This window comes from Miniopterus natalensis, chromosome 9 (genome assembly GCF_054644295.1).
Source record: "Miniopterus natalensis isolate mMinNat1 chromosome 9, mMinNat1.hap1, whole genome shotgun sequence".
In the NCBI taxonomy this organism is placed as follows: Eukaryota; Metazoa; Chordata; class Mammalia; order Chiroptera; family Miniopteridae; genus Miniopterus; species Miniopterus natalensis.
In genome coordinates this window covers 65,188,624-65,209,049 of record NC_142089.1, presented here as the reverse complement: position 1 = coordinate 65,209,049, position 20,426 = coordinate 65,188,624, and the positions used below count along the sequence as shown (strand labels likewise).

Sequence of the window (20,426 nt, the reverse complement as noted above, 5' to 3'; positions counted from 1 at the left end):
AACCAGTATCCTTTTACTAAAGAAAAAGGGATGACTGGATATGTTTGGGCAATTAGGAATCTGCCACTGTTGGTATGATGTGCCTTTTTTGATATTAGTTACTTAGTGTTTAAAATATGTAATTGCTTTAATGTGTTAAAGCATTAATCTACACAAATGTCCCTGGTTCCTTCAGTACATTAAAACATGTTAGGAATCATCTTAATCTCCAGAGTAAAATACTTTTAAAAAAACTGAGATGTAATACCCATGTTATTAAATTTAGAATTTCAAAGTATACAGTTCCATGGTTTGTGGTATATTCACAAAGATATACAGTCATCACTGGCAAAATATTTTCTTAGTTCAAATATTTCCCATAAAAGAATGAACAAAAAGTTTATGAAGTTTATAAGCAAGTTTTTTAAAACCTGGGATTTAAGATATAAATATTATTAAAGCAACTCATAATTATTGTAAACATTTGGAAGATTTTGCTTAGTGAAATGGTGAGAAATGGAGGGTATGGACATTTAGAAATTATATTTTTTGTTGTTTTAAATTTTATGTTAAGTATTACATGAATATAATCTTGGGGTTTAAAAAAAGTAAATTGAATATATGTATGTATGTATAAATATATACCCACATAAAATATACAAATAAAAAATGATAGCCCTCCGTAACCATTTCCTCCTTTCCACCCTAATAGGTAACCACTGTTAACAATTTATCCTACTAGAACAGCAATTTTTAACCAGTGTGCTGCAAGAAATTTTAAAACATGCAATACCTGACTACTTAGTCAGGGGCAATGACCTCTTTTCCCTTAGATTGTCAAATAAAAAATGACAATAGCCAACACAACAATAGCCATCTGGAGTGAATGAATAAAAATTATACCAAATTTTTTTTCCGATTGGCAAAAATATATTTTTTGGTGTGCTGCAGAATTTTAGTAATTAGATTATATGTGCTCTGAGATGAAAAAGGTTGAAAATCACTGTACTAGAACTTTTTTAATGCATTTGAATACATTTCTGATTGACACATCTTTTAAGGCTCTTGATACAAATACCTAAACTAGTCCAAGATTTAAAGACTTAATAGTACAGAGAGGTCATTTTATCAAAACCTTATCTGCAATGAGTGGTAGTATTTTTAATAGATATAAACTTGCATCTTTTTTTTTTTATTGAGGTGTAATATATACATAGATTTTAAATGCAATTTATTGAGTTTTGGAAAATGTATACATTGTGTAACCAATACCCAAATAAGATATACATTTCTACTACCCTAAATATTCTAATTATTTCCTTCCCTACCACTAGAGGCAACCACTTTTATGAACAGAGTTTTGCCTGCTCTTGAATTTCATAAAAGTGGAATCAGCCAATATATACTATTTTGTGTTTGGTTTCTTTTACTGATATAATTGTTTTTGAGATTCACTCATGTTGTTGCATGGTTCAGTAGTTTTTCCCCTTTTTTGGGGGGAGGGGGTAATCCTCACTCCAGGATATTTTTTCCACTGATTTTTAGAGAGAGTAGAAGGGGCGGGGAGAGAGAAAGGGAGATAACAATGTGAGAGAGACACATTGATTGGTTGCCACTTTAATGGTGTGTAGGCCAACACTCTACTACTGAGCCACACAAGCCAGGGCAATTTTTCCTTTTTATTGCTGAGTAGTATTCCATTATATGGATATACCACAATTTGTCTAACCATTTTCCTTTTGAAGGGCATTTGTGATATTTTGAATTTTTTATTATTATTATGAATAAAACTGTAGTGAACATTCTATGCAAGTGTTTTTGTGGACCTATGGTTTCATTTCTTAAGGGTAAATACATAGGAAGGGAATTGCTGAGTCAGATGGTAAATTTATATTTCAGAAACTGCCAAATAGCTTTCCACAACTGTAGCATATTGCAACATTTGGCGGTGGTACTCTTTCTTTAAATTTTAGCTATTCTAGTGGGCATGTACTGGTATGTCACTATGGTTTTAATTTTCATTTCCCTGATGAGTAGTGATGTTGAGTATCATTTCATATGCTGATTGGCCATTCATACCTTGTCTTTGGAGAAATATCTATCCAAATCTTTTTTAAAAATTCAGTTTGTCTTGTAGGAGTTCCTGTGTAATCTGGACATGAGATATGATCTTGAATATTTTTCCTGGTCTTTGTCTTACCCTTTCCCTCCCTCCCTCCCTTCCTTCCTTCCTTCCTTCTTTTCTGTTAATCTTAACCTGAGGATATTTTTTCCATTGATTTTTTGAGAGAGTAGAAGGTGGAGGGAGAGGGAGAGAGAGAGAAACATCAATATGAGAGAGACAACGATTGGTTGCCTCCTGCATACGCTCCCACCAGGGTCAGAGACCTAACCTGCAACCCATGTACTTGGCTCTTCACTGAGAATCCAACAGGCAATCTTTTGATGTAAGGGCCGGTGCTCTAACCACTGAGCCACACCGACCAGGGCCCTTTCATTTTCTAAATGTCTTTTGATCAGCAGTTTTTAATTTTGAAACCTAGTTTATTCATTTTTTCAATGCTTAGAACTTTTTGTATCTTTTCTGAGAAATTATTGACTACTTCTCAATTTACATAGATAGGCTCATATGTTTTCTTCGAGGAGCTTTATACTTTTAGCTTTTACATTAAGGTCACTAATCTATCTCATGTTAATTCTTGGTTTTGATGTGAGGTATAGGCTAAGATTCATTTTTTTTTTTTTTATATAAATATTTAGTTGTCTAGTACCATTTGTTAAAAAGACTGTTTTTCCCCCATTGAGTTATCTTGACTTCTTTATCAAAAATCAGCTGGCCATACATGTTGGTCTATTTCTGGACTCTCTTCCATTGATCTCTTTGCTTGTTCTTACCCTGATACTCTGCTGGCTTGATTATTAAGTCTTTGTAATGAGTCTTAAAATCAGGTAGTGCAAATTTCTGTATGTTTTTGTTTTTCAAGATTATTTTGGCTATTATTTAGGTCCTTTATGTTACCATATAAGTTTTATTATCAGCTTGTCAATATCTCCAAAAAAGCCTCTGGGATTTTTTTGTAATGCATTGAATCTATAGATAATTTTAAGAAGAATTGATATCCTTACATTTTTCTGTATTTTAATCCATGGGTCAGCAAACTATGAGTCAAGTCTTGCCCCCTGCCTATTTTTTTATTTTATTTTTTTAAATATGTCTTTGTTGATTTCAGAGAGGGGGGAGAGAGAGAGAGAGAGAAAGAGAGAGAGAGAGAGAAACATCAATGATGAGAGAGTCATTGATTGGCTGCCTCCTGCACCCCCCCAACTGGGGATGGAGCCCACAACCTGGGCATGTGCCCTGACCGGGAATCAAACAGCAATGTCCTGGATCCTAGGCTGATGCTCAACCGCTGAGCCACGCCCAGCTGGGCCCCCCACCTATTTTTTAAAATAGTTTTATAGGAACGCAGCCATGTTCACTCATTATGTATTGTCTATGATTGCTTTCATCCTACAGTGGCAGAGTGGTTGTGACAGAGACCATATCATCCTAATATTTACTATCTGGTCCTTTATAGAAAACGTTTCCAACCCCTTTTCTGACCCATGAGCATGGGATTTCTCTCCATCTTTTCAGGGTCTTTAATTTTTCCCAACAATGCTTTCTAATTTTCACTGAGGATGTCTTTTGTTAAATAGATTTCTAGATATTTTGGGGTGTTTTTTTTCTGTGATTGTAAGTAGAATTTATTTTTAACTTCATTTTCAAGTTGTTAGTTGCAATGATACAGAAATACAGTTTTTTTACATGTTGATATTATACCCAGAGGCTTTGTTAAATTATTAAACTTATTAAATTTCATAGATTTGTAGATTCCTCCGGGTTTTCTATAGTTGTAACAACTGTGAATAAAGACTGTTTTGCTCTTTAAAAAAACTCAGGCTTTTTGCTCTTTCTTTCTCTTGCCTTATTACATTGGTCAGGACCACCAGTGCCGTGTTGAATAGAAGTTGGAGAGCAGACATCCTTGCCTTGTTCCTGACATAGGAGGAATATATTCAGTATTTTATCATTATGTATAATGCTGGCTGTAGCTTTTCGCAAATGCCTTTTATCATATTGAAGGAGTTCCTTTGTATTCCTAGCTTGCTGAGAACTTTTTATTATGAATGGATGTTGGATTTTGTCAGATACTTTCAATACATCTTTTATGAAGATTATGTGGTTTTTCTCCTTTAATCTTTGAATATGGTGAATTGAATTTCACTGACTGAAATGTTGAAACTACCGTGCATTCCTTGAAAAAAATCTGACTTGATCTTTTTTTAAAAAAATAAGTATCTGTATTGATTTCAGAGAGAGGAAGGGAGAGGGAGAGAGAGAGGGATAGAAACATCAACAATGAGAGAGGCATTGATCAGCTACGTCTTACACGGCCCCTGCTGGGAATTGAGCCCGAAATCCGGGCATGTGCCCTGACTGGGAATCAAACCGCAATCTCCTGGATCCTAGGCCGATGCTCAGCCATTGAGCCATGCCCAGCGGGGCTGATTTGTTCCTAATGTATTATTCTTTTAATGAATTGTTGGATTCAGGTTAATATTTTGTTAAGGATTTTTGCATCTGTGTTCATGATGGATACTCTGTCATTTTCTTTCTGTGTAATCTCCGGGGGTACTGCTGTCTGGGTTATGTTGGCTCCATAGAATGAATTCAAAAGCATATCCTTCTCTGTTTTGTTTGGGTCATGTTGATATTATTTCTTCTTTAGCATTTGGTATAATTCACTAGTGAAGTCATTTGGGCCAGTTTTCTTTGTGAGAAGTCTTAAAATTACAAATTCAGGTTCTTTAACAGATACATGGCAATTTATATGGTTTTATTCTACCAGTTTTAGAGCGTGTTTTTTGTTTTTCCAGAAATTTACCAATTTCATCAACCTGTCAAATTTGTTAAAGTTGTTTGCACTGTCCCCTTACTCTCTTTTTAATGTCAGTGAGCTCTCTGGTGATATCCTTGTTTTTATTTTTGATGTTGGTAATTTGGGAGTGAAGGGTAGAAAGCACAGATTTAAGCCTGGGACCAGGGTCCTAGAATTAACGAGTCTTATTCTAAAACCTTTCAGTTTAGCTCTTAATTGATTCTTGAACTCAGTCTTCAGAGTAGAAGGCCTCTCTGAGGGATAGAAGAGAAAACAATGGGAAAGGCTGACACTGAGAGGGCGGGTAATTCATTTTCCAGGCTGACTGCACTGATGGGAATTGGGGTTTGAGGAATGAAGGTACATGAGCTTGTGTGGCAGAGGGGAAGCTATCCGAAACAGTGTCATGGCTGCACTGAACTGAACTAGCTCCTGTGCCCCAGATTACTTTTTAAGTCAAAAGTAGACTCAGTGGCATTTCATTATAATATTTAAAGGAGAGTTCAACCAAGAGCAGTAAAAAATAGCAAACTATTTTAATAGATATTAGCCTTTGGGCCATTTTCATTCAACCTATTTCTGCGAAGTTTCTAAACAATTGTTCTAAACCATTAAAAAATATTTTGGATGATTTGCTTACTAATGTATGTTACTAAATACTAGGTCTGATTTTACATTAAAAGTTTATATTAAAATTTCGTATGGTGCTTTGACTAGCTTTAGTTTAACTATCATTTGGAATTATACATAACCCCTCCTGTCCCCTACCTGCCCACAATGGCATGTACAACTTTGACTTCATCTCTACTAACTATTCAAATTATTCATGTGCCTTTTTTTGTTTATTTTATTTTTATTTGGGTGGTAATTTGTTCTTTTCAATTTTTTCAGTTTAAGTAGTTTTTGAAAAGTATAAGGTTTTCTTTAGAATGAGTTTGTTTTTAGACAAATGATATATGTTCATTATGGAAAAATCCAAATAATATAGGCAAGAACAAAGATGATAAAAAACTTCATACAGTCATCATCATGAAATAACAACCATCATTAAATGAGATTTATTCAAGAGTATTTTTGCATGTATTTCAAGGAAAAGGGCTGGCTGATAAATAACTTCATATTAAGAAATAGTACTATACATGTTGGTTTTATGTAAAATGATTGAGTTCAGTACATCACAATTTAAAATCAGAAAAAGAAGCCAAAGTAAAATAAGAAATTGTTGAACATAGGATAATTATTTCTTCATCTCCAGAAATGGTAGTTTCTAAAAACTCCCTAAAAGATTATGAAAATACATCATGAGAATGGTACGAGGTTGGAATCACTTTTTTTTAATTGCGTGTTTCAGTTTTAGATAGTAATTGACACCCTGCTATGAATGTGGAAAAGTAAATTATGTCACACTTTAGCCCATCTCCCCTTTTCCTCTCCCCCAATTTTTGTTAGTGTTTTGTTTTTTAGTTTAGTGCACTCTCTTGGAGTAAATGTAGCATTTATTTTTTATAACCATTGCCCCTCCATTGCTTACTCTTGCTCCTATATTTACATGGGCTTAATACTCCCCCCAATTTCTCTTACCACAGTTCCTTCTACCCCAAGTTCTTTATTTTGATTCATCACGTGGTTGAATGTATTTTAACATCAAGAACTTTTTTCCAGGAGGACTGAGAAGTGTCAGATTTCTTAAGCTTTTGAAAACTTAATTGCCTTTCTCTCCTTCCAACCGTCTTAAAGTTGAAGGCTTCAAGGTCTTCTTAAATTCCACCTTCTAATAGTGTATCATATGTTTTAAACTTCTTCCCCCTCCCCCTGCCCCCGAATCCTCCCTTGAGACGCCACTGCTCCAGTCTGTTACTGTCTGTAGCCTGAAGTTTTGAAATATTTATTTAAATGGTGTTTATTGATCCACAGTCCCTTTGGTTTTCAGCTTGGTATTCTGTCAAGGACAAAGTCTGGAAAGGTTTATTAGTAAAACAACATTGAAAAGAGTGGTGGCAAATTACCCACACTGTTTTGGAGCTTGTTTTGTCATTTAATACATTTTATAGATGCTTTCATCTCAGGACCTGAAGACCTCTTTCTCTTTACAACTGTATAATAATCTACTGAGTGGATGTATCATGATGAATTGAGCATGACTGAGAGCTTTACGTGACTTTTAAACATTTTTCATTAGGGACAGTGCTGTAGTGAATAACTATATCTTTGCCATTTTTCAGTATATTTGTAGGATCAAATCATAGACATAAAATTTCTTTGTCAAAGAGAACATACCGTTGTTTTTATATGAAACAATTCTTAGACACGAAAGAAGGTTTATAATTTGTGTGTAAGGAATAAAGAATTCATGCAAACCCACGCATATCCAGTTTTAGAAACGGCTTTACCAAGGCCTCTCACTCCCTGCATGCCCCTCAGTACTTCCCTTCCTCCTCCTCCCCTGCAAGGACAAACAGTATTCTGAATTTTATATTTATTATTCCTTTGCTTTTTCTTACAGAGTTAATACATACTTAGAGACCCTAAACAACACATAAAGTTTTGCCTATTTTTGTTCTGGTTATAAATTGTATCATATTGTTCATATTCTGCAGCTTGGTCTTTTCACTCAACAGGAGGTTTTTCACATGCATCGATGTTGATGCCTAGAGTTCTGAGCCAGTAATTTCCCCTGCTGGGTGGTATTGCATTGTGTGAATGTACCACGATGTATCTGTTGTCCTGTTCATGGGCATGATGGTTGTTTCTACTTTGGGCTATTACACAGAGTGCTCCTGTGAGCATTTGTGCACACCTCTCTTAATACACACGTGTAAGAGTTTCTCAGGAGCGTATTCTGAGGGCCAGATTTGCTGGGCTCTATAGTATGCCAATCTTCAGTTTATTTAGGTAACTTTTTAATTGAAACATACAAACAGGAAATGCACAAATCAAAATGCATATAGCTTAATACATTTTCAGGAAGTCCCTATTTAGTCAGCTTCCAGTAAAGAAATGGAACACTTACCAGCCCCTCAGAACCCCCCAGCACCCCCTTTCATTCACAGCCTCCATCCCTTGCTCCCCACTTACTATTCGGACTTACAAAACTACAGATGTCCTGCTTGCTTTTGAACTTTATGTGAATGGAATCATACAGTATGTTTTCTTTGGGGTCTGGCTGCTTTTCTCACCATTGTCTTTGTGAGGTGCATCTGCATTGTAGTGTGTGGTTATTGTTTGTTCATTTTCATTGCTATGAAGTGGCTATTGTTTGACTAGGATACAATTTATTTATCCACTCTGCTCTTGATGGACTTCTGTGTTATGTTTAGCCTTTTTCTATTACAAACAACCCTCTTTTGAACATTTTTCTACTTCTGTTGGTGCACATGCCCGAGGGCCTGTCTAGAAAATACAACAAAGGTTAGATTGCTGGGCGTGTAGTATGTACATCTTCAGTTATACAAGGTAATGACAAATTATGGTTCACTTAAAAGTTTTGTACAGTTGCTTTCCAGAGTTGTTATTCCTTTATTTTTTATTAAAAAAATATGTTTTTATTGATTTCAGAGAGAGGAAGGAGAAGGGGAGAGAGAGAGAAACATCAGTGATGAGAGTCATCATTCATTGGCTGCCTCCTGCACACCCCCAGCTGGGGACCAAGCCGGCAACCCGGGGATGTGCCCTGACCAGGAATCGAATCTCGATCTCCTGGATCCTAGGTCTATGTTCAACCTCTGAGCCACGTCCGGCCAGGCAGAGTCATTATTCCTTTAGCTTTCTACCTGGGACGTCCCTGTGAGAGTAGCTATCCCCGCACCTTCACTCACACAGGATTTTATCGCACTGTTTTTCTTTGCCAGTCTTATACGTGAAAAGCGATATCTTGAAGGTAAATTGATACTGAAGACTATTTTATAAGTGAAGCTAAGTAACACTTGATTTTCCTTTGCAGCCCGAGATCCCAGATCATTGTTCCCTCCCAGAAGACCTGGTGAGTATTTCTGCATGTTCCAGACTGGAGTTTGTTGCACCTGCGATGATATGTGCTATATGTAAATGACAGTGACAGTTTTGCAAGTTTCTCTCCCTGGTTGCTGATCTGAGCCTTTTAAATCTAACATAATAATGATACGATGAAAATGCTAGCAATAGTGGTATTATAGGTGATCCTCCCCATATTAAGATAAAGTTATATTGCTTTACATTAAAAGGAAATAAAAAGGAAGAAATAGCTACCTTGCTTTGCTGTAAGGATCAGGCTTGTTATACTTGTTTTTTATGGGTGACTCTATGACCTTATCTCCGCTTGAATCCTTCCAAGAAAGGAACAGGAGGCCCAGAGTTTGATGGTCTTGGCCCAGATTCAGCTGTGAGAGTGTTCTTGTGTATTCTAACCTTGCTGTAACTGCTTTGTCCTGTCCCTGCCATGGAAGGGAAAGCAGCGTCTCCAGCTGGCGAAGCCTCACACATGTCATTTGTCTTACGAAGCTTTGTTTGCTACCCGAGCTACAGAGTCCATGGGTCACATAATCAGATCCAGTGGCTGTTCCAGAAAATGACTTTCTAAAACTCTTGAGTTTCTAAAATTCTGAGATTCTGAGTTTTTCTGCATTTCTATGATTCAGGATTGTTAATTTGCAGTTTTTCTAAATTTCTGAATCTCAGGGATTGGTTGATGTTTAGGCAAAGGGAGAATTAACATCTAGCAAATCTATTTTAAAACCATTCTGTTATATAGAGGGGTGTGTGAGACACATACATACACACATTTTTAATAATTAGTTGTACCCTAAAACATTTCCATGGTAAACTAGTGGCCCAAATAATATCTGGATTAGGGTAGACAGGATGAGATTAGAAAGAAAGGAAAAAGTAAACACCGTTACAATACCTTATGAAACTTTCCCCTAACATTAGAGTATTTTGCATGCAAAAGAATTTGAGCTGTAGGACAGAGGCTATATTCTTGGGATATATGAACTTTTAAAACTTTGGGAGAGTCTCTGGGTGTTCATCTGCCACTTACTTTTGTGTTTCAATAAGGAGGGGTCAGGAGCAGGCTTCTAGCCATATCACCTACTTACCCTTTTTCTGTTTCTATGGATTCTAGGGTCACTTTTAAAGCACTTTTTAAATTTTGAGTACCCACATTAGTTTCCTAGGGCTGCTGTAACAACTTACCACAAACTGGGTGGCTTAAAACAACAGAAGTTTATTGTCTTATAACTCCAGAGGCTGAATGTCTGAAATCAAGGTGTTAGCAGGGCTGTGCTCCCTCTGAAGGCCCTAGGGGAGGGTCCTCCCTGCTTCTTCCAGCTTCTGGTGTTGCCAGCAATTCTTGGCATTCCTTGGCTTATAGATGCATCACTCCAATTTCTGCCTCTGTCATCACTTGACCCTCTCCCTGTGTGTCTCCTGTCTCTGTCTCTTCTCTTCTTATAAGGATGCTTGTCATAGGGAATTTAAGGCTCATTCTACTCCAGTATGACAAAGTCTACAAAGACCGTGTTTTTGAAAAAAGTCATATTCTGAGGTTTGGGGGGAATACTATTTAACCCAGTATAATGGATATTTCATTAAATTAATAGACTGACTATATCAAGTACAATTTCTTCATCAGTGTGTGTATTCATGGTGACAGTGGAATTTTTGATGGCATGTGGGCAAAATTATAGCCAGGTGTCCAGGAATGGTGAGTGTGTTGAGAGAACACACTTGGAATAGCAAAATCAAATGCTAGTTTATTACTCCCTGTTTGAGTTTCTAGTGTTCCAGTGCAGAGGCGGGTTAGAGCACCCTCAGGTGGGCTTCTACAGGGAGGAAAGACTGGGGGGAGGTAATATGATGGCAGGGGCTCTCTCTTGAGTCCTGATTTAATTTATCATCACAGCTGCAAGACCCAGGAAGTAGGAGAGAATGGAAGAGCTTGGATTTATGTTTTTTAAGGCACCCACATTCTGCCCTCTCTGTGGTTTGTTTGGAGTGTCAGGATGTGAACCCTCAGTTTACTTTCTCCTTGGGGCTCTACTCGGAAGGGGGCCCATAGAGGCAGCCCTGGTGTGTTGGGGAAGGGACTGAAGCTTCCCTTCTTTTTGGTATAGCACAACTGGTCAAGGGTAGCCAAACCTAAAACTAGCCTGGAGAACAAAAATTGCACACTGAAATACTTTTGGGGCAAGGCACTCAAAATGAATGTGTGAAGCAGTGGGGAGTGATTTATAGGGAACATTGGGGCTTGTAGTAAACTGAAAATTGCTAGTCCCAGATTTGGACTCTGTGAAATTTGAAGGGCAAACAAAATGCATCTCCAAACTGGATTAACCCTGTAGACCTTGAGCTCACGGACCCCTGCTTGATGGCAAGTGGCATTTGCTGGGAGCCTAGAGAACTAACATCAGAGGGGCCCTGAGCTCAAGGTTTCTCCTGTATCTGATTCTTTGAATTCTTGGAGCATGCATTCAGGATCACTTTTAGAAAAGGCTGTCTAACATAGGGTTTGTGGAGTGTTGCTTTCGAAGCCAACCACATTTTCTTTTTATTGCAAGGGTTAGTCATTGTGGGTATGCTTTGATCCAGTGATTCCATATGTTAAATCAACTCTGGAATGTACCACATATTTTAAGACCAAAAATAGCTTTTTCTTGTTCAGTTCTACATTTAGCATCTATTTTGGTGGTTGTACTTTTCCCTCTGAAAATATTTTAGTAGCCTCTGGCAAAAAGCAGTAATGCTTGGCTACAACTTAGGAGAATTACTTTTTTCTGCCCAGTTTTTCAATTTCAATTATCTTTGGATCCTAAGTAAAAAGGGGGGATGGATTATAAATGATAACTAGTAGAAAGGAAGTTGTCATGTCACACTTAAACCTAGGCTTGCAGTATAGTCGATGGATGCAGCTTTAAGACTGACCTGGAGTTGGTGGGTTTCCCGAGGAGGGGGCAGGGAGAGAGGAGGAGGCTGTTGCTGTGTATCTGAAACAACTCTGCCTTGGAAACATGCTCTCCAGGTATCTCCAGTCACTTTTGTTTCTAAATCTGAGTGTCTGAACTCTGGTGTAGGATTGCTGAGTGGGAGAAGGCATAGAGGAAGGGTTAAGAAAGAATACTGTGAAGACAATCATCTGTTCTTGGCTGAATCTGCACGTACATTTCCTGTCTGCCATTGTCCCTCTTGGTCTTGCTCTGCCCATTTCAGAGAGTGTCGGAAGTTTCCAACCATTGGTGGTACTCCATGCTCATTCTACCTCCTTTGCTGAAAGACAGCGTGGCAGCACCCCTGCTCTCTGCCTACTACCCCGACTGCGTTGGCATGAGCCCCTCCTGCACCAGCACAAACCGCGCAGCCAGCGAAGCCAGCCCCGGGAAGCTGGAGCACCCCAAGGCGGTCCCCACTGTGCTGGGTGAGAGCTGGTCCTGGCACTCCCTGCTTCTTCCCCTTCCCCCTTGGTCCCTGGGAATGTGTGGGTGAGCAGAATGGAAAAGACTTCATGTTTTCCAAGTGTGGTATAAAGCACTTCATTATATCACAGACTTGGTTATGCTTTGGATGTCATATCATTTGTGTATATTGTGCAGTTAATTTTTCCCTCAGTAATTGGAAAGCCTCTAACCCTTGTCCAAGAATCGTGTCTATAGAGTTTAATGAGCATTTATTTGAAAGCTGGATAAGTTGATGACAATGCAAACTCATACTGGAAGAAACATTTGATTTATATGAGCAGCCCTTCTTTTTACTCTGAGTCTTTCTATTTCGAATGATGCTGTTGAGAATCTCAGCAAAAGGATCCACTCTTGAAAAAATTGAATACTTCAGGTCAGGGTGGGCATGCTTTTGATCATGTCTTTAAAATCCCACACCAGAATTCTTTGTGTACAAACAAGAACTCTAGATCTTCTGCCTAAACACTAACAAAGTTTTTTTTTTCTTACTTTAATTTTATTTTTCAATTAGAAACTTCATTTTTGATGATGCAAACAGATTTTGACATTGTGGCTCTACCTTAAGGTTTTTAACTCATAACACTGGGTCCTGTAAAAATGCAGCTGTGGTTGAAATCAAAGCAGAAGTGAAAATTCCCAGCGTTAGTTTAAGTGGAATGAAACAGGCACTCAAATTAGTGGGTTTGTACATTTATGAAGGACAATTTGGCAGTGTGAATAAAAAACCTTAAAGTCAATGCCCTTTGACCCTGTGAATTTATCCTAAATTTTCAAAGTAAATTATAAAGTAAGTCCAAAGATTTATGTCCAAAGATTCATTTGTGTGGCGTTGCTTATAATAGTGAATAACTGGATGAAGTTTAAGTGCCCAGCATTAGTGGGATGATTAAATGATAAGAAAATATGGTATGTCCATTGAAGTCCTATTTAATAACATGGAAAAATGTTCTTGATGTCATAAAAAAAAAAAAAAAATGTTAGAAAATATTAGAAAGTAGCATTTTTCTGGCTTTGTAAAAACAAATTCCTATAATATTAAAATTCTTTATTCATAGAAACAGCACTTGTAGTCTATAGACCCCCCCACTCAAGGATTATCAGGAGTTAGTAATTGCTGTTTATTTCTGTGAACCTATTCATTTTATAATCAGAAAAATTCCAATAAAAGTTATTTTCAAGATGTATTTCCATGGGGAGTTGGTTTCAGTAGGTACAGAGTTTGAGCCTTGAAGTTGTAAAAGTTCTGGAGATCTGTTGTACAACAATATAAATATAATTAACACTGCTAAACTGTACACTTAAACATGGTTGCGATGGTAAATTTTATGGTACCTGTTGGTTTATTACCACAACTACAACTTTTAAAAACTTGTCCATACCACGGAAATTAAATTTGTGAAGAATGGGAAAAATAAGTGTCTAATTCGCACATAATGTTATCTAACTGGAGGGAGGAAGCAGAAATGCTTTAGGACAGACTGGAGCTCCTCTTGGCCGTCCTCGTTGGTTTGATTTTGCCCTTTAATTCACCCGTATTTGGAAGCGACAGCTTGGAGGATTTGCCTGTTTGTGTTTCTGTCAGTTCCAGGCATGAACCGGTACTTCCAGCCCTTCTACCAGCCCAATGAGTGCGGCAAAGCCCTGTGCGTGAGGCCAGATGTGATGGAGCTGGATGAGCTCTACGAGTTCCCAGAGTATTCCCGAGACCCCACCATGTACCTGGCATTGAGGAACCTCATCCTGGCCCTGTGGTACACTAACTGCAAAGTAAGTGGGGGGGCATATTAGCTTTCAGCACGTGGACAGAGACTTCCCTTGAAGGAGAGGAGCTGCTTTACCTGTGGACGGAACCTTTCGACAAGGGTTTCTCCACCTCAGCAGCATCGACATTTTGGGGGGATAGTCTTTGCGTGAGGGGCTGTCCTGTGCATGGTAGTATGTTCAGCTTCTGCGCCCTAGGTGCGAGAGCACCCCCCAGATGTGACAACCAAAAGTGTCTCCAGCTATTGCCCAGTGGGGCAAAGTCTCTCCTTCCTGAGAACTGCCACTTTAGACCACGTATCATCAGATTTCTTGACTCTCTAGTGAGTGAGTATAAGATGAAAAGTTTGGTTCAAACAGTTCCAATGACTATGCCAAAAGAAAAGGTGGCACACTGAAGCCCACTGAGGGCAGGGTTCATATCCACCTCATTATTCAAGTGACCTTTGCTCTCTGTTGGACAATAAATGTTAGGGGCCTTATACATGCAGTGCCAGCCTTGAAAGGGATGGAGATAAATTTGGGCATGAGGTGTGAGAACACAAGCTTTTATTTTTATTTTTTTAATATATCTTTATTGATTTCAGAGAGAGGAGAGGGAGAGAGAGAGATAGAAACATCAATGATGAGAAAGTCATTGATTGAGCCCACAAGCCGGGCATGTGCCCTGACCGGGAATCGAACCCCGATCGCCTGGATCCTAGGTCAACGCTCAACCGCTGAGCCACGCCTGGCCGGGAGAGAACACAAGCTTTTTATAAAAAAAAAAGCAAAAAAACCCCGCACAGAAACTTTTTCTGACCCTAGTATTTTTCTGATTTATTAATTTCTTCTGCAATTAATCAAGCGACTGCTCAATGCATAAAATTTTCAAAGCCACCAAGAAGGACATTCCAGTTCCACCCTGGTATTTCACTGGATTAGACTCCAGTATGAGGTGACCTGATTAAGTGATGGCTGTTAATGCCATTTATACAAATTATATCCAGGTGAGTAGGCTGGGCAACATAGAATTAATTATTTATTTCCTCCCCAATGGGCTTGAGGTAGGTGCTCAGTAAACATTTGTGGTCAGAATTTCCTGTGAGCAACTATAAAGATACACTTTTCAGAAATAGCGTTGGATTAATTTTTAACATTTTTTAAATTTGACTTTAACTTATACAGGAGAAGAATCTTACAGAAAAAAATTGTGAACTTTTCAGTCTCGATCAAAAAGAGTATGTTTTGTGTGTATTTCATACTCCAGTGGTAAAACACAAATGTTTGCTATAGAAGAATCAAAGACTTTGAAATGATTGTCTTTAAATTTCATAAATACACAGTTTATCTTCTGAAGCAATGAAGGTCAATTTTGTGCGTGTTCTTTTTTGACTACTTCAAGTGTATCTTCCTGTGTTTGTTCAGGTTCTGGTGAAGCTGGGGGTTGGTGACAGGTAAAGGAGAGGCTGGGGATAGGGACTCCCCTACTCCCACCTCCAGTGCCTATTTTAACTTCACACCAGGCCAAGGCCACATTACTGTGGAATCTTTGAAATGAACCAAGGCCTTGCCAAAGCTGGATTGAGCAGAGGTCCCCCCTCATCTTATCAGTGATAAGAATCCAACTTTTCCTGCTGCCAGTACACGGAGCAGCCTGGGTTTCTACAGTGGCCTTTGTTGCATGGTTTATTGAGTCAGGAATATATCTGTGATGTGGTCTGCCCCCATACTCCCAATAGCACTCGTTCTCAGGGAGGGAAGCTTAAGTGATAAGATACAAATTGTATCTACCTTTTGTCCGTTCACCAGGCAAGCCTCCCTTTCATCTTACTGTATCTTAGTTATAAAGGATGGAATGGAATGACCCTTAGAGTTTCTTTTTATTGTGATAAAATACACAGAACATACAATTCACCATTTAAACTATTCTAAAATGTATAACTCAGTGTCATTAAGTACATACACAATGTTGTTTAGTCATCACCGCTATCTGGTTCCAGAAATTTTTCGTTACCCCAAGAGGAAACCCCACAGTCCTCAAGCAGTAACTCTCCATTCCTCCCTTTCCCCCAGGAGCCACCAATCTACTTTCTGTCTCTATAGATTTACCTGGACATTTCATATAAATGGAATCATACAGTATGTGCCTTCTCTAATGAGCGTCTTCACCGAGCATGATGTTTTCAAGGTTCATGCATGTTGTAGCATGCATCATTGCCTTTCATGGCTAAATGATATTCTGTATGTGGATAGACCACATTTGTTTATCTGTTAGGCTGTTAATGAACATCTTTTTTGGCTCTTTGAACAGTGCTGCTTTAAACATTTTATTTGAACATCTCTTTTCAGTTCCTGCAGGTATGTACCTAGGAGTGGAATTACTGGGTCATGTGGTAATTCTGTGTTTAACTTTTTGAGGAACCAAGAGTTGCTTTTTGTTTGTTTGCCTTAACAGTTTGGTTTTATTTCCAAACACAGGAAGCTCTTACTCCTCATAAATGTATTCCTCACATCATTGTCCGGGGTCTCGTGCGCATTCGATGTGTTCAGGAAGTGGAGAGGATACTTTATTTTATGACGAGAAAAGGTCTCATCAACACAGGCGTCCTCAGCGTCGGCACCGACCAGCATCTTCTTCCTAAAGATTACCACAGTGTAGGTGACTAGCTCTAGCAATAACACTACCATGATACAGGCCAGTACATTGCTGTTAATAATACTAGCAAAAGTCACAATATCACCATAAAAGTTATAAAGCAAGACTTGTTAGAGTATGTATTTCTCTAGAGAGGATACTATCAAGCACTGTTTCCTGGACTGTAGAGAAGAGGGAGGGATTACTTAAGAAAAGTACTACAGAATTTCTTTAGAAAAATAACTTTCTGCCATGGACATCAAAAAAATGTAAATGAACCAACATTGTTTGGTAGTTAGTACCTTCCAGAACAACTAAAACAGCACATTGTTTTCATTGCTCTAATTGGACTTTTTTTTTTTCCCCCCCTGAAGAAATCAGTCATCATTATCGGGGCTGGTCCAGCAGGATTAGCAGCTGCTAGGCAACTGCATAACTTTGGAATTAAGGTAAGATTTTTGGCTCATGGAGGTGGAAACAGATGGTTAACTGCTCCTCTGTCCAAATTTTCTAAGACTTAGAAACCAGTTCCTGATTTTCACAAAGTGCTGAATACATGCTATCTTTATATCTTTACAGTCAATTCTAGAAAAGATAGAAAATTTGAAATTGGTTCAATAAAAGAAAAGTAGAGGAAGATGGAAATTCCCACAGCTTTGGAGAGAGATTTAGAGTAATGAGTAACTCAGAAGATATTTTTAAGTTGGTATCAAAGCAGAAATCCCTGACAAGTTGTTACTGACATAATATAGGGGTCATTGGGGAAAATCCTTTATTTCTGCAATAGTTTGAGACAACAGATAGCAGCTTGGAAGTTTCTTTTATAGAAGTTTCTGAAATATACCCAGTTACATTATTTTATGTAAATTAAAGAAACCCTTTGAATATTACTCTGAGAGACAAAATCTTTGGTTTTGGAAGCAAGATTGGATTAGTTAAGCCATGGTTGAGACAGAATTACATGAATTCTAAAGTATTATACATATTTGAGGTTGCCTGCTTTCCCAAGGTAGGATTTTTTTTTTTTTTTATCTGGTGTACTACTTTATTACAGTTGTTCAAAATTAGCCAAAATAGACACTATTACAAAAAACCATTTGTGCAGTTCAGTATCTAATTTGTGTTAGATTCATTCAGATTAACCTTAAATTTCTGTGACTTCCCAAATCTGACACATTTCTCCTTTTTAAAAACTTATTTTGGTGTGAGGAGGGCCTGGGAGTGGGGTGGAGGGGATCAGTGGGGTTAAAAAGGGGACATCTGTAAAATAAAAATTAAATTAAATTAAAAAAGAAAAACAAAACAAAACTTATTTTGCAAGGATTTTGGTTTTCACTTAAACCAAACATGAAAATTAATTTGGTAAAATTGAATTAGTCTCTGCTCATCTCTATCTGGCTAAAAGAAATGATGTTCTTTTTTCCACAACGTCATCTTCTCTGCTGGAGGTTCCAGGGATGAGAAAAGTTTTCAATAGCTGTGCCTGAGAGAGGTTTTCCTCTTGATTGAATGGAGGACTTAAGTCTTGAATTACATTATATTGCTGACAAAGCAGAAGAATCTGAGCGAGATTTGTAGGAAGTATGTTTGCATTTGCAAATATTTCCTTAGTGGTATTAAGCTGTGAGGTGTTTTGATTGATTGTTTATTTCAGTGTTAGATATCAGGGCCAAGGTTTCTTGTTTGCTTTTTGCTTGGGAAACCCACAGATTATGGGACAGGGGAAGTTTGTTACTGTTCAGAGAGTCTTTAATGTTCAGCCTTTCTCTCACACTAAAAGGAAACTAGAAACGGACGATTCTGTGTTAATCTGAAGTCAGAGAAGGAGGGTGGGGAGGGCAGGACCACCAGCTGTAGCCTTTCTAGTTGGAGGAAATGAGGAACGTAGGTCTGAGGAGGAAGAATATTCAGAGGATCCCTATTACTCGCCCCTTTCTCTCAGGGGCTCCCCATGGAGAGCGCCCATCCCTCTCATGATTAGAAAATAGATTCCTCTGAGTCACCTGAGAGTGGGTAACTCAGGGAACCTTGAGCAATTTGAAGAAGAGCTTCTAAGGACCCAGAGACGAATGACTGGCCTTGAACTGAATAGTACTCACATTTTCAGTTTCTGCAACCTGGGGGAGTATAGTGTATGTACCACTTTGAGTCACAGGGCTGTCCACCGGAGAGCAGCTCCTCTGCCACCACAATGAGAAATTTGAAGGAGTTAAAATAGACTGGGTGTGGGACCAACCTGCTTTAGGTCAAGTCCATGAGGTGACATGATTTTTAAAAAAAAAATTAAGGCCTGTTTGCAATGTTAAAGGACTTGTGCTACATACATGGATATTTCATAGGACAAAATCTCCTCTTGAACCTAGTTTTTGATAGTGCTTTTTCATTTATGGAATACTATTTAGTAAAAGCTTTCCAAGTGCATTTCATGCACTAGTTCATCAGATCTTATCATACTGGAATTTGAGAGGGAACAGTGTGAGGATTTCACCAGCAGGCGGACCACTCACTCATTCCTTATTAGAATCTGGGTTGTTTCACTGTCACTTGGGCTTCTGTCCACACGGCTTTCTTTTCAAAGTCACTTCTCTAGTAATGTAATAAAAACATTAACCAAATAGGGAACTTATTCAACTGTATTATTCTACATTTAGAATAGTGCATTTGATATGACTCTTCTGTCTTGCATAGCTTGCCCACTTGTCTGTCTTTTTAGGTGACTGTGCTGGAAGCCAAAGACAGAATTGGAGGCCGAGTGTGGGATGATAAATCTTTTAAAGGCGTTACTGTGGGAAGAGGAGCCCAGATCGTCAATGGCTGTATTAACAACCCAATAGCGCTCATGTGTGAACAAGTGGGTTTCTTTCTTTAAGATTTGTATTATAAATAAGGAAAAGAAAAAATTATCAGTTTCCTTCTGTGTAGTATTATTAATATGCTCCTAAATAATAGGTGACAACTCCAGAATGATTTCTTGCCCCCTCATCTTCTCTGAAAAGTAAATAAAGACAGAGTTATGCCTCTCGGAGAAGGTAGTACTTAAAGACTTACAATACTTTTTTCTGTTTCTAAGAGCTTTAGTTTGTATTTGTGTGTTATTTTTAGGCCACTGGATTAGCTCATAATTTTAGGGTTGTCAGATTAAGCAAATAATAGTACAGAATGCCCAGTTACATTCAGATAAATAACAAGTAATTTTTTTAGTATAAGTACATCCCAGCTATTACACAGGATATTTTCCATACAGTATTTGAGACAGACTTACACTAAAAAAAAAATTATTCGTTGTTGGACTGGACGTTCTATCTCTTATCGGTCAATCCTGCGTAGTTCCTTTGAAAACCTGGTTTTCCCTAAAATATTTATCAACAGTAAATTCAGTTTCGACCTCTGTGAGTGTTTGTGTGTTTGTGTGCTCGTTTACGTGAGAGTCCATAGAGGACATAGGACATCGGAGCAAGGAGAGGCGGTGCACAGCTGTAGCATCTGTGGCATTAATAAATATTGGCCAACAAGACTGGGGACTGCATGGCGTAGAAACTGTCGCTGTCACCCTCACGCTCACATAAAACAAGGGCACGTAGATCTCATGCTGTTTTTTCACTGCCTTCCTGGGCTGCCATTTTCTGTGAAGTATACTGAGCTTTATTTTTGAGAGGTACTAGACCGTTTTCTCCATGAGAGCTCTGTCTGATTTCACCTTAGAACCTGTGCCTATTTTTC

At 38.2% G+C, this 20,426-nt stretch overlaps 1 protein-coding gene across 5 annotated transcripts in view; it reads left to right on the top strand.

Annotated features, from left to right (window-relative positions):
* The window catches only part of KDM1B (lysine demethylase 1B), a 56,768-nt gene that overhangs the window by 13,022 nt on the left and 23,320 nt on the right, over positions 1-20,426 (top strand). For all 5 annotated transcript variants that reach the window (XM_087820624.1, XM_016205199.2, XM_016205207.2 and 2 more), the window contains 6 exons: positions 8,842-8,880; positions 12,084-12,288; positions 13,911-14,095; positions 16,550-16,726; positions 17,081-17,155; positions 19,420-19,557. In XM_087820624.1, the coding sequence (XP_087676750.1) occupies positions 8,842-8,880; positions 12,084-12,288; positions 13,911-14,095; positions 16,550-16,726; positions 17,081-17,155; positions 19,420-19,557 (819 nt within the window). The remainder of the gene's footprint in view (positions 1-8,841; positions 8,881-12,083; positions 12,289-13,910; positions 14,096-16,549; positions 16,727-17,080; positions 17,156-19,419; positions 19,558-20,426) is intronic.